The following is a 27,677-nucleotide window of genomic DNA, read 5'->3' as shown; positions in this document are numbered from 1 at the left end:
GCTCTCACTAACAATGACACATGGAGGTGGTTGAAATGTATTCCTATTGTTTTAGGTATTAGCAGCGATTCAAAACTTATGTGCTCACTCAATACAAAGCTCATGCTTACAATGTTATTGCTGATTATTTGCAAGTTGGCTAGAAATACGAGTTAAAGGGCTAGAAGCACGTTGTTCGCCCCAAGTTAGATTTTTTTCAATGATTTAGTATTAAATTGCATGAATAAAAACCAAACCAAAAGAGCAGACGGATACAGACACAAAACATCAATGGAAATGTTTCCCACATCACTAAACAGTGATTTTGAAATGCTTTTCATGCATCAAAGAAAATGAATCTGTTCTTTGATAGAATGGATCCCTCAATATTTATGAGATCATTTGAAAGTCCTCTTTGCAATGCTTATCCAACTGAAGTTACATATTCCACCATGAGGTTAAGATCTCATTTGCTGTCACAGAGTTTGTTAATTCGTACTTTAAAAAAATCCAAGCACATGGCGTCTCATATTGTTATTTCATACACTTACATTTTTTTGTGTGACCGCACATTAAATAAAACACTTCCCGGAATCCTCGGCCTCCATAAACTACTTGAAAAGAACAAAAATCACATCGTCCTCCCAAGCCCATTGTTTTCTTTTTTTTAACTGCTGTGCTTTGTGGGAAGTGGTTAGCTGATGTCTGTGCATGTCCCCTGCAGTTTAAAGAGTCACTCTCACAGTAACAAAAATAAATAAATCATAAAATCACCTTCCTTAAAGCAATGTGCAAATAGAAGACAATAACAAGGCTGAAACTGACACAGGGCTCCGATTATAACAAGTAGTTACATCCACAGTGTGATCCATAAAAACTACAACAATAGCGCTGAGACTTCCCTGCAACTCCCTCTGTACTGGGATCACGGACAAGAATATCCAGAAGCTGCAACACATCCAAAACAATGCTGCCAGGATCCCGATGAGTGGAAATAAGAGCACACAACAGCCATCCTACACGCACACTACACCGACTCCACGTCTCATTCCGCGTTGACCACAGAGTCCTGCTCCTCACCCGCCAATCTATAAGTGGACATGCACCTCTCTACCTGCAAGAAGCAATTATTCCCCTGGCACCCGGCAGCTCACTCCTCCGCGTCCCTGCTAGCACCCTCCACTGCACGGGCCCCCGGAACCGTGTCCCTGACCACCGAAGGGCAGCAGAGTCACTGGACTCAAAGCTTCTTATTCATGTTTTTATTATTATCTACGGAAGGGTGGAGCGAGGTGCTGACTGACACTTTGAGCAGGGTCCACGCACACAGCAGGTGAAGACACCTGAGACAGAGAGATGTCTGGCTCCCATGCTGTGCTCTCCGAGGCCTCGGCTGCCCAAGCGATGCAAGTTCAGACACAATCCAGAGCAACAAAGGACGCTGCGAAAACTATTCTGCAGCAGCAGGCCTCGGCAGCTGTAAACGCTCACACCGTAAATTGGTTCAGTTCTTTGCCTTTTTTTTCCCCCAAAAGAGAATCAAGAATTTAAAATCTGAATTTCAATTTAATGTAACCCAAATACACGATTCCATTCCAGTTTCAGATGGCATGTTATGCATTGTATTGTATGTTTGTTATTAATAAAGACAACTTAAGAACAACTTAATCCACTGGAAAGAATTATTATTATACAATGAATTATTAAAGAAGATACGAGAAATGAATGAAAATGTGCTAATGTATACCCTTCAAAAGAGATCCATGTCTTATGGCCGCAGACCATTGTGAGTCTTACCTAAAGTAATGACTGGAGTCTTTTTAATAAAATGTTTAGTGTTGGTGATCTAACAAACATCTAACAATGTATTCGGAGATCCTTTGGCCAAGGCAGTCACACTGTGAAAGTTCCATCACATGATCGACCTTCAAACCTATCTGACACTAAATACTGACACCTGGCACCAGGTAGGTCATCAAATAATCCATAATTCCAATGTACGCCTCTCCACAAAAGCAGAGACTTTCGAACAGTTCCCCCACGAGGAAGGAACATATCCCCACCGCGCGACGCCATCACACCTGCGTAGCAGTACGGCGGCGTCCTGGCGACCGGCCGTGTGTTCCTTTGGTTTTTGAGTTCCACGGTTTACGGCCTCGCTGCCCCGAGGCACGACAGTTTAATTTGACTATAATAAGATCAGCACGACAGATTGGTTTCACTGCAGCGGGCGAGGCGCCTGACTTTTATTACAACAGTCATCACTTGGAGCCTATTATTGTAAACGTTTAGCTGTGGTGGTGGCCTGCGCCGGCCGCACACGCACATAAACTCCATCTTAGATTACTGAGCCGGAGCAGATATTACCAGACCAGTGCTGAGGAGATGTAGGAAAGATTTAACGTGGGGAGCCCAGACTCCCAGGTGTTTGTCTATGTGTGCATGTGTGTGTGTGTGTGTGTGCGTGTGTGCCACTGTCAGAATGACTGGCTGGTCGGGGGAAAGTGTGAATACTGTGTTTGTGTATCCATGGCTTTTTTCCTTCTTCTTTCCCCTGTCATTATGTTCATAATTTGGGGGAAGGAATGCTTGGGGGAACGGTTAGGAATGTCAGGGGACCCTCCAGCTTCGCCGCTAAGCTACGGCTACACCCTGACATCCCGAATGTGACGAGGTCACCTACAGCAGAGAAGAAAAAAAAAAAAAAGAGCTCGGAGCAGAAAACGTATTTGTTGCGCATAACGTGCACGCTGGCAAAAAGAAAAGCAACACCCCCCTGACCTGTGTTATTTCTTGCTTAACGCTCTGTAATGGTTTAGTGTGTGAGTGTTAAGCAGAGGAAAGTAAAGCAAACAGCGAGGTGTTTTCTTTGGAGTTTGCCCACACTGCAGACGGACGAGAGGAGCGATTATCTCTTGACTAATCGTGTTCTGTTCTCTGGGAGATGGCACTTATCATCGGCCCGGCCCGGCCCCACCTCCCCTCCTCCTCCTCCTCCTCATGACCTCCGTCAGTCTGACACCTCTTCACCCGTTCCCACAGGAAGGGACCTGCTTTAAGGCGTCCCAAACGGCTGCACGCATGCTGCGGCCAAGGCACGGCACTTCTACAAGTGATTAACACAATATTATAAATGAGCACGACAATATTTGACTTCATCGGAGATATAACAGCACATGTGTTTTGAGAAGGTGACACAACGGGCCCACCACACGGCCCATTTAGTAGCCACTCCGGAGAATCACACGATCTTCCTCAGCAGGTTGAAAGTTAATATTGATTCCGAGGTATGATTAAATAATCCAGAACAGCTACTAAATCATCAATACCCATTGTTAAGGAGGAATTTCTACCCAACATGCAATGGGTTGTGTACCAGTGACATATATTTTCATTTATTTAAGGGATACTTAAATAATTACGTTATGCCTTTTGCTGATGAATGCATATTTTGCCATCTAATATTTTACTGGATGGCACCTTGGAAACCTAGTTCTGGAAAATAATGAATTATCCCCCGTCCCACGGATCACCTGAGTTGATTTACCCTGTATGTTAAATGATTATGCCACTGTGGAGTGACTGATGCAGTAACGATGATGAAACAAAAACAAACAGAAGATTTCTGGCTCCGGGACGAGCTCGAGGAGACCGAGCGGTTACGAGCTCCGAGTCAAGAGTTGGAAGTTGGCCGCCTCTCAACAGTTTGCCGCTCGTCTGCCTCACATGTCCGTCCGTCTCTCTGCGTCCGCCCGACCGGCCCCGGCGGCGGTGATTGATGGCCCTGCGGAGGACTTGGAAGCCATCCTTCTCCGTGACGGAATACACGACAATTAATCACAGCCGGCCGCTGTGGATACCTGCACCAAGCACCGGAGATAAAGACCATCGTGATCTTAACTGCAATCCTGCAGCGGCCGCTTAGAGGCACTTTCTAGAACATCCCGAGACCGGGTCCTGGTCCTGAAGCTACATCTAAATTGCTCACCGACGCCGGGCCGGAAAAAGTCGAGGACAGGGAAACGGAGTGAAACACTGCGGGTAGTTTGATTAATGAGCAGTTTTTCTTTCTGCCACTCATACATCTGGCAGCACCACACAGCTGGACAGAAGGTCGCCTGAAGACATAGGTCAACAATGATGCCATAGAAAGTGGCCTTCAGGATCAATACACAATATTTTCCCATAACCCATTAGTATCTGGACAGATGCATGTGCACATCTGGCGGTATCCTTCTGCATCATTTGGTCTGGGACGCTTTCATTCTTATTAATTTAACGAAGCTCACGGGAATTCAAAATGTATAATAAAAGGTATAATAATAACTTTCTGTTGTTGATTGAGAAACCAACGAGTCCATTGAGTGAAAAATTACCGTTTTGATAATATATTAATTCTTTCAGAAAATGTTTTCAGTCTCTCAAACATGGAATGCATTAAAATCATAGTTTGACATAAGTAAATTGATTGTTCTCTTTGAAACCTAATGACAAACTTGACAATTATAGACATTGACTTTTCTCAAATGGAAATTTTAAAAAACAAAACATTCTAGAAAATAATCAGCAGTTTAATAGATTTAGAGTGAAAATAAGAGTTAAACGGATCCATCATTGTGTTGTTTGTCTTCTTTCCCGTTTCCACATGAAAATGACCCCACGCACAAAGACAGCTCAATAGAAAAGAAGAAGAAGAAAGGTCAAGTGTGGAATAAATTCATTTTCCACCTTTGAGATGAATAGAGCCGTTGAGCTGCAGATTACATCAGAGTTGGAGTTGGGTTGTAAATCACTTTTTTTTAAATCACGTTTTGCTGCAATATCCTGACGGCACATAAAATATAGAAACCAAAAAACGGCATGGTCATTCTGCTACATTGGCCCTTAGATGAAGTTAGCAGATGTTAATGAAAGGGGCGCAAGGTTGCAAAAGTAACATGAAAAATAAACTTAACCACAGACTGATATTTTTGTAAAAATCTCTCCTGTGGACCACTACAGGTCCTTCACAGGAGGTTAAGGGGATGAAGAGTTTTCCCTAGGGAATGTGCCAGACGGTTATTCAGTTGAAGCACTTCAGCTTTTTTGTTGGAAAAAAAAAAGTAATTCTTAATTTCATCAACTGTCAAAATATCCATGGTGTCCAATCCAAGCCACGCAGGAAGAGTACATCTCTTAGAGGCCTCGCTGTTGACGGATTTATCGATGATAATGAGTCTTTCTCTCTCTGCTGCTCTCTGATAAGATGAATGCTTTTGTGTCTCCCTGCAAATGGCGCAATAGCCGACACACATACACGCTTATGGTGAGAGCGGCCTAGCCCGGCATCCAGGTATGACAACCTGATTTAAAGCCTTAAATTAAAAACACCCAAATGCAGAGCAGCCTCTGCACACAAAGAAGCTACAGATTCCAAACCTGTTTAATTCCTTCAGAGGCAACAGAACAGAACTGAAACAGTTACACTTGTCAAGATTAGGATCTAAAGTCATAAGTCATCACGGGGCTCTATTCCAACTCCTCTTGTTTTTTTGATGGCATCATAGCTCATTACGGCAGGCTTTTTGCAAACTGATTGCAGTCCTGGGATTAGCCCAGCAGACACGGGAGCGCAACCACAGGCACGTTCCACCAAAAATAATGGACAGATTACAGATTATGACCCTCTTAAAAGGGCAATTTACACATTTTGAAACAACAATTACACCGCCCCCTGAAAGCGGGACCTGCCTTCCATCTCTAAATCGGGTTTAACGTCATGATTTTGAGACAGTCCCAAACAACGGAGAGCGATCTGACTGCAGGCCTGGAGAAAAACTCCAAAACACAAACATGCAATTACCAGGGCAGGTTTGTGTGTGTGAAGGTGCGCGTGCTGCATCCCAAGAGGGTGTCGAGCGGCAGCGGCCCGGGACTTGTGTTCACAGATCAGCAGGCCGCGTCCACTTCGGTGCGAGTGTGTCTGTTTGGGGATGCGGCGTAATTAAGAGGCCTGAGTCGATGACGGGGAGAAGCAGATGTTTTGACTGGAACAACAGCAACTTCTAGGTGAAAACAGAGCGAATAGCTGCACAGCTCTCTCCGCTCCTCTGCGTGTGTTTGCAGGCAGCGAGTGTGCGCACAGAAATCCCTTTGTGCACACGTCACGTCAACGCAAAACACCGCCGCCGCCTCCTCACAACAAGCGCCTTTGTCTCCCGCCTGTGTGTTCATTGTGTGAACTCATCGAGAGTGAAAGGCACGTCCACGCGGCTGTGATTAACTTTCCCTCAACTGGGAGCGCAGCGCTAACTGACAGCTGATGCTAATTTGAAAAGGAATAGCGGACAGCGTGTCCGTGCACGGAGCTCAGTCCAACCGAGCTGCAGATGTACAACACCTTTGGGTGCTGCTGCTGAAGACAGGATGTCAGTAAGAAATCCTTAGAGAATTTAATTTGAATTTAGGGAATAGATTAAAGAGCATTTTCTGACCAAATCAAAGGGGAAAAAAGTGTTAAAGAGGAGAGCTTGCAGCTTGCACGATGAGGAATTCAAATGATCACAGAACAATCGTGTTTTGTGTATTGGCCTGAAGGACGTTGTTCTTGTTTCTTGTTTTGTGTGTTAACGGAAATAGTGTCAAATAGCTTTCTTGCTCATTTTGTTTAGCTGCAAGTTGAAACTTGCAGAGTCAACTTAAAGGAATAATTCAGCCACAGAATAACCACAACTTGTCTCTTTGGCCCCTGAGGCAAATAAGAAAAAGCGTGAGCAGCGAAATCCACAAAAAGATACACTGAAAATGTACTTCATGCTTCCGACAAGAGTCACCGACTTCCAGTCTATTTCTATTTATTTTTAACTGTAAAGCAGTGATTGTCAGCAACTGGATCAGCAACTGTGCTGTAATAGAATGGCTCGCTTTGCTGAAACACGGGTACACAAATGTATTTATACATTATACATAGATGAATGTATACATTCATCTGACAATGTGATATTGTATTAGTGATAACATGAGTAAATGTGACCATATTAGTCTTACAGTGTAAATGCTGTCATTAAATATTTTGTTGAAACTTCAACTTTTTGTCCAAAGGTTTAAGGTCTCCAAGAGATGTTGCTGTTCTGGAATTAGTCATTATTTTATTTCAGAAATCATCTTATTATGCAGCACTTTGACACAAAGGCAGATCACTTGGAGTTGACATTTCTTGTTCCCCCATCACACAGGCAGCTGAGCTCCAGATAAATCATTACAGAACATCCAGTATGGCGCTATGACTACGATTATTATTGCCAAATGTCTCCCTGGAGGACATAGCAACAGGAAGATTAATGACTTTGATAAATAAATATTTAGTGTAATCCCTGGTAACCGTATTCTCCTCGCTGCTCGCCCCTCTAGCAAACTAACGAAGCACACCGTCACATCTCTACTGAGGGGAGTTATCGTACCGAGGAACACGCTACGGGCTACTGTCAGTCACTCTACAGCCATGGAAGAAGCAGGAGGAGGAGGAGGGTGGGGACTCTTGAGACGAGACCGATGGAGTGTGCGGCAGATGAGGGAAAACAACCAAAATTGAACATCAATCATTTGTTCAATGGCACCATGTTGATCTGGTCACTAACTTTACTGCCTCTAATTGATATCAATTTGACTGAAAAGATGAAAAGTGGGCACTTATCTAATGTCTAATCCTGAAGCATGCCTTCCTCCACTAATATGTGGTGTAATGTGAACGTCTGACCTGCAGAGGGCCTCGTCCAGACCTGGAGTCTGAAATGAAGGCTTTAATCTGGCGCTGTAATTATTTTTACTTTAAAAATCAATCTAAAGGGAAGTATATCAGAATATCTTCTCAAATAAGAAATTTTGAGAAAGACATTTTTGGAAATTTAAAATTGTAGGTTTGCTCAGACAGAAAATGTTGATTCGAGAAGCTAGAGGCAGAGAAAGGTTCATTAATAATATATGTAAACATATGTCAATTCATGTTATGAATTCTCTTTAAATCTGGTGGATGCAGCTCTGTGAAAATGTATTGCATTGAGCAACTATAAAATAAGACTGACGACTGCTTAGTAGAATTAAGAGGTAACAGCAATTTCATTTTTTATCAATATACCAATCTACACATCTATAGAGATAAATTGTCACACAAATACACACACTTAATTTTATATATATATAAATGAATGCTTTTAAATAAATATCTGTGTATATATATATATATATATATATATATATATATATATATATATTGATGACATTGATGACATTTAAGAATCTAGAACCACGAAACATTTAGCTTTATTTGCTTGATCTTTATATCTTTTTTTAACAGTGTTGTTGATTGTCTAACAAATCATTTTGTAAAGCCATTGGATCCTAATTCCCTGGGTAATATTTAACATTGTAATTTTCTTCAAAGATTCCGTTTGTGTTGATTGATTACTTGATCATAAAGTGGTTAAAAGCCCATCTGATGTGCTTCTCCTGACCGGGCTGCTGCTGAATACTGGACTCCAGTCCAGACTGACGCAGCCGAGGGAGTCACACAGCAGCTCACTGATGCCATCTAGGACTCACCGGGGGAACTACACCTTAGGATAAAAACCAGGCCGTACCCAATTTGGGATTTTATTTAACAGAGATTTAGATGCAATCATATTTAGCTTTTTGATACTATTTATGGACTCAGTGAATTTACTTAACAAACCTCAAAAAGCTCTCCCACCGGCCCCCGCAAACTGCATGTTTCCATGTGTAGGATCTTTGCTGCATAAACAGAAAAGAAAAAAAACCTAACTGCACTCAGAGTGCAGCATCGACTCGGACCCACAGAGCCCCACCACACAGCATTCCCTGACTCCGCGTGTCTGACTGCAGACGTGTTTCTCTTGGCACAGAACGGGCTATTCTTAAACCAAAAGTTCACTTTCAATCCGGCCCAGGCGGGCTGCCTCGTACGGAGGCCTGACCTTTCCAGACAGGGACGCACGAGAAAATGTGAGCTCGGAGATTGTAACGCATCTTCTCTTGGACAAAGCGAGCTGGATCCTGGAGCTTTTTTTTCCGTTAAACAATGGAAAACACACAACCTTAAACGCACGCAAATGAGGCCTGAGAGACAGACCGCGCGTATCGCTCGGTGGGGAATGCACGGATTCGGTTGAGGGAGAGTCTTTATACGAGCGGGATACGCACAGCCGCACCCAGGGCTGATTGGACGGGTGAAGTATAAACACCAATCACTGGGCGGGCAGGCCAGGCCGTGCCGGGCCAGGCCGCTCATCAGTCACTGACCGGCCAAAAGCAGCTTTCTCCAAAAGTCTTTCTTGTATCAATTAACTTCAAAAGACTTTTTTTTTTTTAAATGCTGAATTAGACAAATCGGAAGAGCGCAGATGTTTAGAAGCTGGAGATTTGCTTTTTCCTGTGAAGACTATGTCTGCGATAGTGTAGGATACTTTAACCCTTTTTGCTGATCCACATTCTTCCTAAATGCCATGTTTCCATAAATTAAACTTATTTCAAGTTTAGCAGCAATGCCTTCTTAAGGTAATGAGTGTTTATGTTTTGTTTTTTAAATTGTACATTACAGCCGGTTTGGTACCAAATTGATAAGCCAGGTTTCTCCAATATATAACATTTATGGAAATTTGAAATTGTAGGTTTGCTCAAACAAAAAAAGTTTATTTGAGAAGCTAGAGGCAGAGAAAAGTTAATTAATAATATGTATTTGTAAGTCAATTCATATTATGAATTCTTCATCAATCTGGATAATGCAAGGGAAAGTATATACACATATACACACACACATGTATAAATATATGCTACAAATAAATAAATAAAAGTCTTATTTGCATAGCAATCCCCAAATGTCCAAGAAAAAAAGCATTTTAACAGTTTAGAGATCTAATAAGACAGGAAATTGAGCGTCTAAAGACACTACAACATTCTGTACCACACACGTCGCACACACACACTGGATGACGCATACAGTCCAAACAACTGAATCGCATTACCAACGAGCTACAAGGATTGCATAACGTGCCCACACACTATAAGTAGTGGCATTAGGGAGTATGAGAGTAAACGGCTGGCAGGCTGCACACTAGCCGCTTCAGGCCAGTAAAGACCTCAACACGGCGGGTTTATGGAGCAGAGCTTTGTGGGGAAACAGGCGTGTTAAATCCCGTGTGTGTCTCCGGTGTGGGAGCTTCTGCGAAACCGGATGGGGGAGAAACCAAGGGGGGGGGGGGGGGGGGGATAGAGAGAGAGAGAGAGAAGTTAACAAGAAAATGTCTTCCCGAGGAGGACTTTGGAAATGGATAACAAAGGATCTAGATTGAGGACGTCCGTCCCATTGATGCAAAGCTGCACTTTGGGCTCCAGAAGCCATCAAAAACACAGACAACCGTAAGGCTTCTTCTCCCAACGCTGTTCCCCATCTCCCCCGTCTTTCACTGTCCTGCCCCCCCCTGTTTGTGAGCAAGGTGTGGTTATAACTCTGTGTGAACGCTGCAACGGCTGCAGGTGGGCGATCTTGCATTGGGGAGAAAAGGAGGGGTCTGTGAGGGGGTTCTGTTCTTCAGCGGGGCAGCACTAGGTGGGAAGGGGGGGGGGGGGGGGGGGGCGGAGGCACATTGTACCCTCGGAGGCCGAACAGATCACTGAGAGCAGCGTGTAAGCACTTCTCTCCCATCTCATGTTCGATGATCACGCGGCTTATTTGGTTTCATTTGATCTCTCCTGTCGTTTAACCTGTAACATGGTGCTACTCATTTTAGCAAGACCTGGAATAAGCTAAAAATATATATATTAAAACCTCGGAATAAACGCCGCTTGCCAGGGGGGGGGGGGGGGGGGGGAGTTAAGATAAAGTTCTTCCCACTGTAGAAATAAATAAGATGATATGAGGATTGTGGCTTCAATTTCAACCTCCTGACTTTGTTGATCCCGACGTTCCCTTTGGCACAACCATGAGGTTAAAAGTTTACACATGACTTTGGTGATCCTCAGACACCAGCGGATTCCTCACTAGACAAAGTACGTGATGTTAATCGGCAGCAATCCATCTCCACCGCTCACACTACTCTAGTTGCTGTAAAAGCTACACTGCACAATCCACCAGAAACTGTGTGAAACAGCTCTTTTTACAAAAGACTTGTACAACTTCCCCGTGCCTTATGATAACATATTAGGAAACTAAGATCAAACTGCTGCGGCGGTCCCACGGAAGAGACATAATATCCCTTCGGTTTAGTCCGTGTGGCCTTTTGATGCTGCAGCTGGCGGCTCTCCGGCGTCCGTCCACTATTCCCTGTCCACCTCCGCCCCTGCAGCATTAGAAAATAACCCTCAGTGTGTTCTCAGTGACGACTCTCTGCAGCGGAAACCACCACCCACACTCACACAGACACACACAGACGCACACAGACACACACACGCCCCGGGACAAACCGATGGCTCAACCCCATTAAGTCAGAAGGGATTCCCTGAAAGACGGTGGGAGCGGCGAGAGGGACGACGGGAAGGAAGAGACAGATGTTGAGTAGCCGGCGGCAGTGATCTTTTCTTCTGTGTTGGGACCGACTGGAAATTGCTCCACACCAACGCTGCCAGTAATACATCTGGCTCAGCTGTTTGAGCCGGGAGCACGTTGGTGAGGAGAAACCAGAGACGCGTTTATTGGTGTCCAGACTAATAAACACAGGGGAGCCTCGTATAGGTACAGGGATGAACTGTCACTCAGAGTGCGCGCGTGTGACCTGAGGATCATATACCATGTGGGAGGAGGAGTCACGACCTCTGACCACAGAGGACGCAGAGAGAAATCTCCACTGTTTTCTCCCACTCTCTCCTTTTTAGTTGCGCCATCCTTCGTCCCTTTGAACTATCACAGCATCAGCAAACAATTATCCTCAAAAGTGAGTCATCAATAGCGTTTCAAACAATTATTTAATTAATTGACAGTAATTCAATAAAAGTTCAAGTCCAACACTATACCGCTTGAACTCATTTAGCCTGATAGCTCTTTCGTATTTCCATTAATTTGTCTTCTGTTATTCACTTCTAAATATTCATCTTCATCTCAACTCTTCTTAATCTTCTTCAACCAATGAGAAATACTCTTTCCACAGACAGAACAAAGTTTCTGGGAACAAAACCTCTCTGAAAAAAACTCCTGTATTCTGACATGGACATTCCTGGAACTCTAATACATATATATCTCCTGTTGATTTACTCAGTTAGTTGTGGAGTCAGCAGAGACGGACCGCAGAGCGGGCTGAGCCAGCTCTTCCTGTTTCACTCAGGGAATCACAGGAAACAATCTGATTGGCACTCAACGTTGAAATGGTACCAATTTCATCCACATACAGTTGGATTCAATGAAGAAGCTCAAACTATTGTAGAGCAGCAGAGTCTCCTCCAGAGTTCACGTTGCAAATGGCCTTATTAGCTATGATCTGACTAAGCTTTTGGCTACATATCCCACACAAGCCACGATGAAGGAGGATCAGTGCTTTGTGTGTGTGTGTGTGTGTGTGTGTGTGTGTGTGTGTGTGTGTGTGTGTGTGTGTGTGTGTGTGTGTGTGTGTGTGTGTGTGTGTGTGTGTGTGTGTGTGTGTGTGTGTGTGTGTGTGTGTGTGTGTCTCTCTGAAACAAACGAGACATTGTGGCACAGACTGTCTGATTCAAGTAAATAAACTTCCTGTCCCATCGGCTCCAGCGTCCTCCTCACCAGCAGCTCACGTCCCAGAACTCAGAGCCCCTGTCTGACACCATGTGCTGTTAACCACTCACAGCAGCAGGCGGTACCAACGTGCACACTAACCGGCACTCGAACACACCAATCTACACTTTTTGGGGAGAGACCATTATCCACTCAGTTTCAAATCAACTTGACAAATAATGACTTAAATAGAGATGAAGATTTTCACGTTTGCTAGAGAGAAGATGTAAAAAGAAGGTCAAGCTGTTTGACGCACTAGGTAATGCTTCTTAAAGACACTTATTAAATCAAAGTATGAAAAAAAAAGGGACCGCATGACTTATTTATGAGCTACACCAAGCACCTTGATTTCCAATTGTGCCAACTGAATAACTAAGTCCTAATCCTAAGTAGGGTTGCACGATGCACCGGTTTAACGGTATAAGATCTCCTTACGCTTTGAAATGCTCACATACCGTTCATACCGTTCTGCCATAACAACGGAAGTTACTCTTTGGCAGGTTTTATTTTTTACGCATCATCACAGGGCGCCCAGCATTCGGAGCTAGTTGTCTTCCGTGTGTTGATTTTGAGTCATGGTTATAAACAACCATGAATAACCCACAACAAACTCTCTTTAACAGGCTAAAACACCACAACAGCCTGTGACACAAACATTTTGTAATACTAATAATTGTACATATATAAAAAAATGTCCCCATTGAACTGCTTACAACAAGAAGTAACTTGCTACATGAAAACCCAGAAAAGAGTTATACAGGAGTAACAACGAGAGACCAGGGATGCACCAACAAAACTTGTGCCCAAGAGAGGAGCCGTGTCTGTTTGGAGGGTTTTTGGTTTTGATAAATCTGACGCAAGTTACGTTAGATCAGAAAACAATTTATTGCACAGTCTGTTGAGCCTCTGGTGGCAACACTAGCAGTCAAAACAAGCTAACAAGCTAACACGCTAACGAGCTAAGTGGCCGGCCAGTTGTGAGCACGTTGGCCCCCTGTTCGGGGGTCATTTTCGGGGTCAATGAATGAATGTGTTTACTTGAAAAAGCAATACTGTGATATACCGTCAGAATGTTTAATACCATGATATGGATTTTTGGCCATACCGTGCAGCCCTACATTCAAGGTAACTGTTTACTGTGACACAGTAAAAATCCTAAGAATGCTTAGCGACGGCCGGCGCCCTGTGACAAGGTGCGCCATGGGTTCAGACTTGAATGTGCTTCATGGCACAAAGCGCTTGGACTTTGGAACCACAGAACAATGCCGTCCTTGACTCCTGTTCACTCTTATCAGCTACATTCCACGGTCTGGCTCTTCAAAACAAACCGGGGTGCACAAGTTAGCTGGGCTTATCCTTTGGAAGGAACACGGTGAGATGCAGACAGAGTGTTTCACGCTACCTTGACGTGGCTCTGAGCGCCCAGGTTGTAGATCTCGGTCGGCTTCACCATGTTGATGATTTTCACCAGGCACGTGCTGTCGGTCAGGTCGCCATAATGCAGCTTCATGTCTAACAAAGAGGAGGGTGTGGAGGGATGGGAGGGGAGACACACACCCATGGTGAGCCACACAGAAATTCAAATGTCCCCTGAAGAAGTGTTAGTGATTTTGCTTTGCAACATCCCTTTGGATCAAATCCCTATTTGTGCTGCTGTCCATTCCCCCGCTCTAGCTCTGCCCAGGTGAGCTGCATTGTTCCACCTGGTGCCCTCGGCATCCTAACTTACACCGTGAGTGTCGTTCCGTGGCACAGAGCAACAAAGCTTCTGGACTTGAAACATTCTCTTTACGGCGGTGTCACTCGAACGCATCACACGAGAGGGTTGCTACAGACATGAACACCCTGGGATACATCGTCGCTAAAAATGCTGAAAACCATCTTGGGGAGAAGTGTATTTGACGTGTAATTTTATGTTATACTTTGGCCCTTGTCCCGCCCCTTTAAATGGAGGGGGCGTGTCTTCGGCCAGTGGAGATATCAGGGCTCGCTCTTGAAGAGCTGTCTGATTGTTCCTCTTTAGACCACCTACGGTGTAAACCGTGTACTCACTTCCTTCGGTGTGCGTCTGCGGGTTCTGGTAAAGATGCTCGATGCGACCCGTGTTGAAGGAGCTGGAGCGACGCAAAATACCGTGAACCTGGGAGAGACGGAGACAGGGTTGATGACATATTATATTTTAGCTCACAATAATATTACTTAGATCACTGCAGTTTGAACTCACCATGCTCAGCTTTCATATTGTCTTTAAACAATACTTTTTTATTGTTAGCATGTTGTTAATGCAAACTTTGCGCCACCCCTTCACATTAAAAGCTCCCACTGACAGGTCTTACTGTGAAGCTGCTTTGCTTCCACATTTACACAAACTGACTTCATGCAGTTATCCACATTATGTGGCGACTACCAGCGCTCGCTTTGATTATCGACAGGCGTGCCTTCATTGCATTCAAGTGCTTCAAAGACACACACAGTTAAAAATAAAAAACAAAAGGTAAACACAAACTTGTGCACGTCTTTATGCAGAAATGCCGTCGACAGCGAGGAGTGGGCGCCCCCCCCCTTGTTTAATGGTAGGGGAAACACTGAAATCACAGTGCTATTGCACAAATTAAATCATTGTAAACAGCGGTTGAATTTCTACGGTTTGGGTACACAAGGCTTTTTATTCACAGTGGATATCCAGTTTATCTCAAATGGATTCACTTACTCAACATTGAGGATTGATTTTCAAAGTGCACAGGTTCTGCAGTGAGATGCAAGCCGTAAATTAACTTAGAAAATTTGTCATTTTAATTTCATTTCATTTTTGCAATACATAAAACAGTCAATTTATAACTTAGGTTAAACTTTGGGGGCTTATTTGACATATTGGGGTTTGATATGAATGTCACTCTTTCCTTTTCAGCCAATCCCCAGTTTGTCCTGTTCACTGCACTGTATATCTCGTTATGTACTTTAGTTGATTGGTTACAGTAGTCATGTTATTTAAATGTGACAAGATGTCAAACATGATCTTCACCCTAGCAGTGTATTTGGAGCAGAAATCCAGGCCCGCCGTTTTTTAAAGCAGCTCGTGATGTGGGATCTGGACTTGGTGTTCAGAGTGCGACGTGTGCGGAAGCTCTGCTCGGGGGAAGATAACAGAACCTGATCCGAGGGGAGTCTATTGGTGGGAGGCCGCTGTGCCCTGACCGCACTTCCTTTATTCACTGTGCACTTCCTGCATGTGCGCTCCTCTTCAATGCCCACAAGCCCGACACACCCCACCTCGGCGTGCAGCCTCCCCAAACTGGGTTCAGCCCAGTGTGTGTGTGTGTGTTTGTGAGTGATTTGCGGAGAAATTAAGTCATGCAGAAATATAACGTGCACGTGTCCATTCAAGCACGAAAGCAATGAAAGTATCGTTGCTTTTTTTGTGGGTGTCAAACCGATGGCGAAGCCTTACGCAGCAGAAACAGCTTGTTAACCTCTGCGTCCACAGACAGGATGTTGACTTGTTTTTTTCTGCTCCTAAAAACACATTGGGCAGCAGGTGAGAGTTAGTGACCTCACCCGTATGACCATGTAATAATAACAACCATTTCCCTGTTAATGATTTGACCCGAGGGTAAAGGATGGAGGTGTGGCGGGATTAGACTGGGTGGAGGTGGAAGGCGAAGGCCTGATACCTCAGCAGCGCCCACAGTGCTGAAGCTGATGGCACGTGTGTGTGTGTGTGTGTGTGTGTGTGTGTGTGAGAGCCGGACCAACTCTTGGAGCTTTGTTTTTCGGAGTCTGGATCTCTATCTCTCACCTCGTAGCCTTTCTCGAGCAGGAACTCAGCCAGGTAGGAACCATCCTGCAAAAGGGACAGAAGGTGGCAAAGATTAAAACCCCAAAGAACCATTGCAAACACGCAGACGCTATTTCTACTGACAGTTACAGCATGAAAACACCAAAACGTAATGGACAAACAAATTTAAGATATCGCAAAGTGAAAGCTATTCGCCCACTTTTACATGCAGAGGAGAATCAAACTTAAGACAATGTAATGAAGAGCCACTGAATAACTGCAGCAAATATGTATGTATAACATTAAACATACATGTAATATTGCATTCTGTAATAAGTTGTCCAAAAATGAAATCAGTAGTTGTAAACATTTTTCAGGGATGCAGATTCATTATGAAAAATAAATCTGTACCTTTTATGTTTAGTAAGGTATTAGTTGTCAAGTATGAACAATAATGATGTATGTCTTGATTTGTTGGAAAGTAAACCTGTGTATTCTTCTCTCCTCATTGGTGTAAAGTTTTATGGTGCTTGACCACAACCCTCCTGAAACCTCCACACCGCAGCGGGCCGGTGTGTGTGTGTGTGTGAGGCAGAGAGCTGTGTCAATAAGGTCTTGTTCCCTTTACCCATGTTGCTCCTCGTCTTTATTATCCGCTCAGACTTTCCGACCGCACATTCTGGAAAAGTCCGGAACATTCCGAACTAGTCATGGCATTCATCCCTCAATCCCCCTTCACATATGTGCACACACACACACACACACACACACACACACACCTTGAGGTGGGGGGCGGGGACCAGAGGATGAAAAGGTACCCTGAAGAGAGCTGTGTAGGTGGGCAAAGTCTGACATGCAGCAATTAGCCCGAGGAACATCCCAAAACCACGAGAACTCATTCGGTTTGAGGAGAAACGGCAGCAACTGATTGACACTGGGGGTGGGGGGGAGAGGGGGGCAACAAAACGTGCGTTCACATATACACACTCTCTCTCTCTCCTGTTTGCTGAAACACGGTTTCCCCTGCAGCTGGAAACAGCATGACGAAACAAACATTCCACCTCATTTAGCTGCTCAGAGAACTTGGGGCACGGTCACAAGAAGCCGCTTGTAAACTTTAGCACAAGCAGAAATCAATAAAGGGGACGAGGATGCGCCGGCCTCCTCCAGTAGGAGCACCGGAAAGCTTCATTTCGTTGCAGCCCTCCACTTTGACAAACAATATTGCGAGGCCTGGATCAAAACGTCACCGGGCATTGAATACTCTCTCCCTATCTGGACTCGGACCTCATGGCTGCTGCTTGAACGCCACGACGGTAGAGGCCAAAAGCTTGTGGCAGTTTTTTGGCTTTTGAATTAGACCCAGACAATTCTCCTCTAAAGACTCACTGGAGCGAGATGTGTTTTTCGTGTTTTCTGAATATGAATGTATACCGTAGCACCGCGCTAAATGTTTTTCTTTAGAAGATCATGTGCAGTCCTGCAGGTTGAGCTCCCCGGGTTGTGCGGTTGGTGGCACAGGTTTTTCAACCTGTTTCTGCCCAACCATTCGGGGCGGGTGGGGAGGGGGGGGGGGGTGATGGCCAACCCATCGGCCCGTCCCCACGGCGTTCAAAGCCCCGGCGGGTGTCATGTTTTCCTGCCCCTGTGCCAGGGTCAAAGCGTTTCATGCCAGAGCAATATGGAAAACAAGCCTGAAGAGCTGCAGCTCTGTTTCAAAACAAGAGGCTTCTTTGAGGCTGCATTAGCCCGTAAACCCTGGCCTCACCTCGCAGTTTCCTGTTATGGGGAGCTGGCCGCTTGGTGGGGGCGGGAGGGACACACACACACGCACACGCACACACAACTGTATGCTCACCTGGCAGGTCTACGTCAAACAACAAACTCCTCAAAGACAGATTCTGGACTGATTTATGGGCTCGCCTCTCTACGGCTACACTGAAGTTGAGCAAAATAATGGCTCGGCATCAGGAGGGAGGGGGTTGAGTTGAAGAGCAAGACAACGGGTGTCCCCTCCTCGGAATGTCGAGGGTCGTCTGCAGTGGCAGAGATTGTCTGCACGGGGGCACAGGTGTGAGATCTCAGTGGATTCAAAATACTTTTCCCCTTAAAAAGGGGCTATAGTCATATGTGTAATCAATGTATAATTTCAGACTCTAGTCGTGTGAAATGAAACGTGTGTTAAGCTCGTGTTCATATTCTGGACGTTAAAATCGTATTATCAAAAAGAAGTCCATGTACAACATTCCAGAGAACTGGAAAAAACAAGAGCAATAAGGTAAAGATCAGGAAAAGAAGGAAAGCCAAAAAGCTCATATTGATGTTAGATTAAATCGGACCATGTGTCTGAAAAATGTTGTAATGTTGGGCATCATCTCAACCCCCCCACTCCCCCATCCAAGTGGTATCATTAGCTCCAATCAACATTCACATTATCATCATCTCCACATCAGCATTGTGCGGCTTCACTGATCGAACGCAATGAAAAGATTAGAAAGATTTAGTCAGTTATGATTCACATCAGGATGTGATCAAAATAAAAAGGATCAGAAATTTGGTCACTTGAAAAGCCTGAAATGTTAGAATCTGCCTCTTCGGGATCCAAACATCCTTTGGTCCATATGTCAAATGATGTGGAAAAAATCCTAAATTCTGGTTTTGGCTAACAAACAACCCAAACACCTTTCAGTTTACTATCCTGGGAGAGAAAAATACAATACCATGCAGTAAACAGTGATGACCTCTGTGACCATCCCCACGGTTACGGTCAAACCCTCAGGCAAAGGAGAAGAGGCAGGGAACACAAACCCCAGCACTGTGAGTTGAGCCCCCTCTGCTGTCCAGAAGGGATGGTTCAGTTTAACACCAAACTAGGCTTAAATCAGTAACATTGGGGCAAAAAAGACATAAACGAGTATTGTGTGGCCGCATTCACGATCCCATGTCAGCGTGTGTAAACTACAAATTAATCACTTTGAATGTGCTCTTTGGACCCCAAGGAGAAGCTGCCAAGAACACCGCCAGTCTGCAATTAGGCCAGATATAGTTTAATGACACTGTAATCATAGACCACAATACGTGTATGCATGGACAGACACCGACAGCAATAAGTAGGAACACTCGATCCCGGCGAGAATCTCCCTCCTTGACTCGAGCATGCTGGATTTGAAATCCACATCCAGGCGTTTGCTGCGGCTGAACTCGCATCTCCTCGAGTCCAACTACAAGTTAGCAGACAAGGAGCAGTCGACCGCCATTGTGAGCGAAATACCGCACAGATTTTTCGCTCTACGTTTTTTTTTATGTCTGGCACTCGCTTGGATTTCTATCCCGTGCTGCCAACACAGCAGTTCGTTAAAAGGAGGCCAGCAGAGGACGTGAGGGAAGGGAGCCAAGCTCCGCCGACAAAGGGTGACGGAGGAGAGCATCAAACAGCTCGAGGGGTCAAATCGCAGCGCCGCTGTGTTTTGCCAATCAGGCGAGCCACGGAGAGACGTGTGAAACCTCAAAGCAAAGTTTTACTGTCTGATAGAGAAGGCGGGCCTGTCCTCTCCGTAACCCTGGATCGTAAAAAGAAAAAGAAAAAAAAAACAGCGCCGCCAGCCAGCGGCCCCGCTCTGCAGCCTGGCCCGTGGCACTCAGGTGGTCTCCAATAACTCACACCCTCTCGCGCCGAGAGGGCACTCAAAACACGTCGAGGCCGAGCAGCATGCTGCCCTGAAATTCATGAACGGTGGTTAAGCGGCCGATTTACGGCATCCCTGTGACCCCCCTGGCTGGTGGCTCCCGAGATGTTCTATCCAGATGCCTGCACGACTGCCTCCTGCACGGGCCCTCGGGTGCTCAGCGGCAACGGCGTGACTGCCGCTACTAAAAAGAATTAGCGCTGTTATTCTTTGTGTGTCTGGTAACTAGGTTCAGCTGCGGAAAGTGAAACTTGGCCCAAAAAAAAAAAAAGGGGGGCTGACGTTGAATTTCCACAACCTCCGACAGTTTGGGGGGGGACAGGGTTGCGCACCGTGTCGACGGATCATGAAACTGCCTGAGTGTCCGCTGTTGAGGGAAAATGTTTCTGATATAACTAGATTAATATATCCCAGTAGCTGAGTTACAATTCAACAGAGGGAAGGGAGAAGCCAACAGGAGGCCTATAGACCGATATAGTGAGTGCCAACCAGGCGAGGTTGCAAAGATATGGAAAGCAAGGAGTCATCGTGACACTGAGGATGGCAAAAGGTTTCGGACAAGATAGTGTAGAGACACCAGCTGTGGGACAACGGTCTCATGTGTGTGTATGTAGACGCTAGGAGGAGAATGTGAGGGCCAGCGACATTGGGTCAGCCGACCAGACTGAGCCAGTTACAGGTGAAACTGGAAAAATTTGTAGTGCCTCATTTAGTTATTTCACAATGTATTTCCAATGCATATTTCATTTATCTATTTATTCATTTATTTAATTTTGAATAAAACGGCATTCCATATATCATCACCTCGTTGGTGTCTTTCCGGAAGGAGCTCGGTTTATTCGAGTGTTTTGTGGCTCCAATAAATCTGTGAATCGAAGAATCCTGATCTCCAGTGTGTTCTACGGGTGTGTGTTACTGAAAGTTCCTGGTCTGTGAGGATGTGTGGGTCCTCATTTCGAGATAGATATAGTCAGTGAGTTAGAGAATACTTAGAAAATAGTTGAAACTATGAATAAATTAATCCACAACACAGCTTAGTCCCTGCAGCTTGATGGCATATTCATATCATCAAGCTTTGTGAGGAGCATTCTGTACAGTAGACTGGGTCAATTAAAGGATGGAGCTTCCATAAAGGGTTTTTAATTCTATTCAAATTTTTTATATGCTGCCATCTGGCACCAACAACCAAGCCAAGTTCAAAGTCACTTAAACCGGCTTTCTTTCACATTCGGATGCTGTTTAAACTCCAGGAAGTTGTCTTGACCACGTCTGCATGACTAAATGCATTGAGTTGCACCCGTGATATTGGCTAATTAGCAATTTGTGCCAACAAGCAGTTGAACAAGTGTACTTAACAAAAGGGGCTGGTGAGGGTATAATCATTTCATATATAGGACATCTCAATTCAATTGCATTTATAGGTCAAATTTCAGATTACGTTATTTGTAGCTTAATGTGTGCACTGCAAATAGAACTCAAACAAGCAACAGAAACATTGCAGAAGTTAGTGCCAAAAATTGTATTGTGTAGTCTGCAAAGACCACACAACAACATTTTGTTTTGGAAAACACACAAACAATGAAAATAAAGTATTATATATCTACAATAAACCTAGTATTGTTTAATAAGTATATTAAACATATAGTGTCATTAATTAGGCTTCTCAACTAAACTTGTTTTTCGTGGTGAGATGAAACCTTGATGACAACCTAACTTCCAGACCTCCGGCCAGAGAAATTACATCAATCTAAGCCATTAGAATAATAAGGTGGCAAACATTGTTGACAAGATCATTGATCAAACAGTGCCATTAAAACATTTGCTTTTGTTCTCTAGTGACTAAAGGATGTTAGCAAAGGTGAGATTAAAGTTTAGTCCATGCAAAATTACTAGTCATTCCGGTTCTGGCCCTGTGCCCCTCCCTCTATTGTACACGTGATTACGGGTTCTCTCCACAGCAGCATGCAGTCAAATAAGAAGTCATTGTGTATACATCCTGGTACCCGCCCTTGCCATTCACCCTTTACAGGTATCAGACACTTCCTCGTTCTTGTTTAACAATCACCGAAAGGTATCTGTTAAATAAGATAACACTGATCCACCAAAGACATCATACTATTGGCTGGCCCCACCTTGAGCCACAAAATAAATAATACATTATGCAAATATGCAATATTTGTGTTTCTTAAATTTAGAATAGCCAGTTACACTTTTCACTTCAATATTATACTTGCACAGAAGATATCCTTTGCCTCCTCTATGTCTGTCTGCATGTCTCAGCAGCTTTGACTGCCAAACTACTTTTATACTCATAGAAACCAGAGACAAAAGGGAACCAGTGGAAGTGACTTGAACTTGCAGTGTTTCCAGTATTACCAGACATCTACGCCCCATTGTGCGCATTGAGCTGAAGCAGTTAACAGGTCAACAAGTTTGACAATTGGTTTTATCATTTACCGTTTTACTGGTTGTACTACTCAGAAAACCAGTTCATATGTTCCAACACGTGGGATTTGCATGTGAAAGAAAAGCGCTTTCCTGTTCAACCACCTGATGTCTTCTACACTAGCTTGTTATAAATTAGATAAATCATTTTAAAACTAAAATCTTTTTGAAGTTTGGTTTTAGAAGATTAGTTTTGTTATCCTATGTATGATATAGCGCAGATGCAGAAGGGTAGGGGTGAATGAGACCTACTTGCACCTCAATTGTTGTCTTTGTTGTGCAGTTTATGTTTAGTTTATACTTCAGAATTTATTTAGTCATACTTTTCTGTCGTCCTTGTTTTGTTTTATATTCTCCATTTGTTGTTTATACTGTATATGTACATTGGGCCTCAAGAGTTACCAGAGTCAAATGCATACACATAAATGGCCAATAAAGCACACCAACACAGTCAAGTCATTCAGTAGGTCAACACATGAGTACACTTCCGGTTTGGAGGGATTTCTAACGAAGCTATTTAGTGTGAGAGAATAATACTAGGGAAGGAACTTAATGTGAAACCTGTGGTAGTAGGGATGAACATTTAGTGTGAGGCATACTGACCGAGGCTTCAGATTCATACTGTTCATACAAATACTGCCCGCTCTCCAACCATAAATACCATTCATACTTGTGTTATCCTTTCACAGTGACTCGGGCGCTTCTGCTGCACAGGGGCAAGTCAAATGAGCAAAGAGCTCGAGTACTTGGGATGGTTCAAATTCTAAAGTGGCATTTGTGGCGCCGGCAAAGGTTGAGACCGGAAGTTAAAACAGAGGAATACTGACGCTTCAAAGCGACGGTGTGGCTGGAAGCCGCCGGGTGTGGGAATGTTACCTGTCCGGTGATGCCGGTGATAACAGCCACCTTCCTCTCCTTCTTCAGCTCTGCGTTGACTGAGGAGCTGACGCTCGCGGACTGGGAGCACTGGGCCATCTTTCCTCTGCTGGATGCGTACGGTGTTTAGTCAACGACCAACAGAACGTGGAGCTGCGTGTTTAAAAGTAAGCGCAATGACGAGCCTCCTCCGCATCCGCAAACAAAAACACACGCCAATACTCATTCAGGAGTCTACGTAGGCGGAAGCGGCCGCGAGATCAGCCAATGGGAAGAGAGCATGTGGGAGACGCATGTGAAGCAGTAGGAGGCTGCGTTAAAGAGGGAGTAGGGTCTGAGAGGAGTGCACGTCATTAAACACAGCGCCCACTACAGGCTAGGAAGAGATAAAAGGCAGCCTCCGAATCTACGAACGACGGAAGTAGTTTTCGTGTGGCAGTAGTGTTTAATGTGTACATTCTCTACAACTCTAGCCCTTGAGTTTCATCAGCAGACGATAAAATATATATATATTTTTTAAATTAAAAAAAAATTCATTCTTCATTTTATTTTGAAGGGACTTTTTTAATGCAGCGGTGTGTCGTTTTTTTTGCCGGCTCGTCCGTCCATGTTTTCAGTCCTGACAGGTCTCCCTGCTACTGCCATTTGACCACCATCCAGAATGCAGCAGCTTGACTTGATCTTTAACCTTTCTAAATTCTCCCACACTACTCCACTCCTACACTCTCTTCACTGGCTACCAGTGGCTGCCTGCATCCAGTTCAAAACATTGGTATTCACGTACTGTGCTGTGAATGGATTGGGTCCAGTCTACATCCAGGACATGGTCAAACTGTACATCCCAATCCACACACTCTGCTCTGCATCTGCCAAACTGCTTGTTCCTCTCTCACTGAGAGCAAAACACTCAACAAGATCACGACTTTGCTGTCCCGGCTCTTAAATGGTGGAATGACCTCTCCGATGACACCAGGACTGCAGAGAGTCTTTTCATTGTTGGGCCCTCCATTATGCTGGTAAACCCGTTTTTTGTCACTGAAGACAAAGGAAAAACACGGAAACATGAAGGGAGACCCTCATGTCTCATTCGGGAGCAGATAACAGCGACCCCCGCTGAGACCAAGCCATAAAAAGAGGATATTGGACAAGGACCAAGTTTCATAAAAAGAGATTGCGGCAAAGAATCCTCCTCCCTTCTTAACTTCCTGTTAACAACAGATTGAGACACTACATCAATGTTGTTTTTCATCCAATTGCCAAAGTTTAGTCTTAATTTCGCTGGACGAAGACTTTCGCCTTTACCTCATCCCCCTTTTGTTTTTTCCCGTCTTGATTTCATCCCCGTTGGACCTAGGACGATCAGAGAGACAGCTGCTCTCTCTTTTAGCCACGCTCACCCCCACCGTCGTCCCTTCTCACTTATCCCCTCGGTTTCCTCTCACCCCCTTTTCTCTCTCATTCGCTCGTACACACACACACACACACACTTTTGATTGTTTTTTTAGGGAGTAGCTTAGTAGTAGTGTTATAGGGATTGTTGGTTGCAGTTATATGATCGGTGTTTCTATGAGTTAACATCTTCCGTCAAAAAACTAAAGACACACCTCTTTAGACTATACCTTGACTAAAAAACACAAAACAAATTGTAGCACTCATAACGTCTCTTTACCAATGGCAAGTTGTATAATGGCTTATTTGATGAAATTTCACTTTTTTGTTTCTTGTTCTTCTGGCTTTGTATCCTAATGGTTGAAATGCACGTATTGTAATGACATATAATGTAATGACTGGTTGGTCCAATACGTTTTTAGGCTCCACTGCATCCCTATGGACATTCTCCTCCAAGGTCTGGAAGGCGTTGTGCCACCGCCTCAGCGACACCGCTAGCCTTTCCTTCGGCTTTCACCGCAAAACCAATGGGCAGGCCGAGAGGCTAAGTGTATGCACAGATGTGGTGTGGCACAAATTCTAAATAGCGGCGCGTCTGTTGCATTAGTCACTGATGTCCTACAGACATTTGCGAAGGGTACCTCGAGCTGTACGACACATCCTCGTACCTACACTGCGACTGGTCCAGGAGAAACCTCGCACTTTTAACACACAACCATATGTGCCTTCTTTACACCCCATCACTTCACTGAATGTAGTACATTATAGTGTAGGATAATTGTATTGTTTAACGACACACAGCTACTCAATATTAAGTAAAATTGCAGGACGTTTGCTCAATAGTAACGTGTGGGTGGCTCTTAAAAGAGCCGCATGGATGTACTTGAGCAGACAGTGTCTTGTCATCCCTCAGCAAGTATTATGTGAAGGCAGTGAAGTGTGGTCCATGATCCGAGCCAACAGGTAGTCAAGCTTGTTCAACAACATTTCCTAGATTTCATGAAATGAGACATAGAGAAAGTAAAAATAAAGTAAAGTCTTTATGGTCTCATGATTTGAGATAAAAATTACATATTGTTTACTTCAGATACAACTCAGGTTTTAAGTACAAATCAATATAAATAAGGGAGAAAAGAATAATTACTTGTAAAGAAAATAATATCCGTCTTTGAGTAGGTTTCAGTGGAATCACGTGCCCTCTCAGGGTCCCGCCCCTCTGGTTTATAAACACTCGCTATTGTCTTCATCATCATCTTCTTCTTTAGAGATCAACACCTTGGGTAAGACATCTCTTTGAAACATAAATAATATAATTAATAATTAAATTACCAAAGTGACAAGTACGAATTCACAGAACAGCAGAGTAAAGTTGTTAATTGTTTTATTAATTTATTCATATGTTTTAATGAGTTATTCATATTTATTTATAGAGGTATATGTTCAGCTATTCTCTTTATCTGTCTGTCTCTCTCGCTCATGTAGTGCCCTATCTTTACAACTTGTTTTCAATTGTAAAGGGGAACAAAATTAAAAAGTAAAAAAATAAGAGAATCTGAACGTGAAAAGGTTCAAATCCTTTGACCAAAAATATTAGGGCGAAAAATGTTTTCAAAAAAGTGCAAACAAGTGCAATAATGTCATGGAATAAAAAGAAACATTAGGTCAAAAGTAAATTTGGGGGAAAAACATCTAGATGTTTGGTTGAAAAAATGAAGGAAAGAAAGTCAAAAATATGTTACCTCAGGTGAAAAAACTAAATACCTCAGGTGAAAAAACTTCTATGTATTTTGTTTTCACTGTCTGGTTGTCTATTTTTTCTGTGAATCAGCGTGGTCTCTTGTTTCAGGCACCTCCCTCTCCCTGTGTGATTACAATCTTTCTGCTAAGTCTCGTTGCTTGCCCTGCAATGTGTATTTGTTTGGTGCCAGTTTGTCTCAGTTTCTTTCCAGTGAGCTTATCAGCAATTCATAGTGTGTTTTCTCTGTTTCTTGACCAGTCCGTGTATCTGTGAGTTTTTCCTGCCGATTTGGATACCGTTGCCTGTGTGACTGATTACCCGTGTGACTGATTACCCGTGTACCGTAACCCTCATCAGTAAAGACCATTCTTCACCCGACTACATCTTGCCTGATCTTCATCAAATCATTAAACAGAACATTTATAAAATGTTTGTAAGCAGGAGACAGACAACGTTCACAGTGTTATGCGTGAAGGCTACTCTAAGGTCTTCATTTTCAGAGCGAGAATATGTAGAAGGAAGATAAACATGCTTCAACGGTGGGGGGGGGGACTCTGGGGAAAAACCAAGTGCTGGTAGTCGACCTTGGATGTAGACAATCATCTTTGGAAATGAAACATCTTGATTATGAGCCTCTAAGTGAAAGGACACAGACTTTTTTTTGTTTAAGCTATAACATCTTGCTCCTGTGTACTGTTTTTGCCAATACAGATAATACCTTTGTTCATTGTTTCATCACAATTTCTGACAGACCATTGAGTCCTTGATATAACTTTTAAGGAATTAATATCATCCCCCCAGCATGCTGCAGTTTCCCCAACACTCATCGTCCTGTTGAGAATCCTGTTGGTGAACTACAACTTGTTTAGCCACGGTGGCATCCACCCATCGCTACTGTAGTCCTCCAATACCAAGAATTAGAGGTTCCCACACACAGCGAGGAGCGATACACCCATTGCGGTGAAATAAACAATGATAATGCCAAATTCATTCACTTGCTGAACTGTGATTCACACATGCGATGCTTCTGTAGAGACTTCTACACCTCCTACATATGCGCGC

At 44.0% G+C, this 27,677-nt stretch overlaps 1 protein-coding gene across 1 annotated transcript in view; it reads right to left on the bottom strand.

Moving 5' to 3' along the window:
• The window catches only part of gmds (GDP-mannose 4,6-dehydratase), a 128,037-nt gene extending 104,285 nt beyond the window's left edge, over positions 1-23,752 (bottom strand). The window contains exons 1-4 of the mRNA XM_037469429.2: positions 23,489-23,752; positions 16,503-16,547; positions 14,759-14,846; positions 14,109-14,218 (exon numbers count right to left, since the gene is read on the bottom strand). Coding sequence (XP_037325326.1) covers positions 14,109-14,218; positions 14,759-14,846; positions 16,503-16,547; positions 23,489-23,587 — 342 coding nt within the window. The 5' untranslated portion in view covers positions 23,588-23,752. The remainder of the gene's footprint in view (positions 1-14,108; positions 14,219-14,758; positions 14,847-16,502; positions 16,548-23,488) is intronic.
• Between the last annotated feature and the right edge of the window lie 3,925 nt (positions 23,753-27,677).

This window comes from Pungitius pungitius, chromosome 7, assembly GCF_949316345.1.
Source record: "Pungitius pungitius chromosome 7, fPunPun2.1, whole genome shotgun sequence".
Taxonomy (NCBI): Eukaryota; Metazoa; Chordata; class Actinopteri; order Perciformes; family Gasterosteidae; genus Pungitius; species Pungitius pungitius.
The sequence above is the reverse complement of the archived record's forward strand: the minus strand, read 5'-3'. Positions and strand labels throughout refer to the sequence as shown.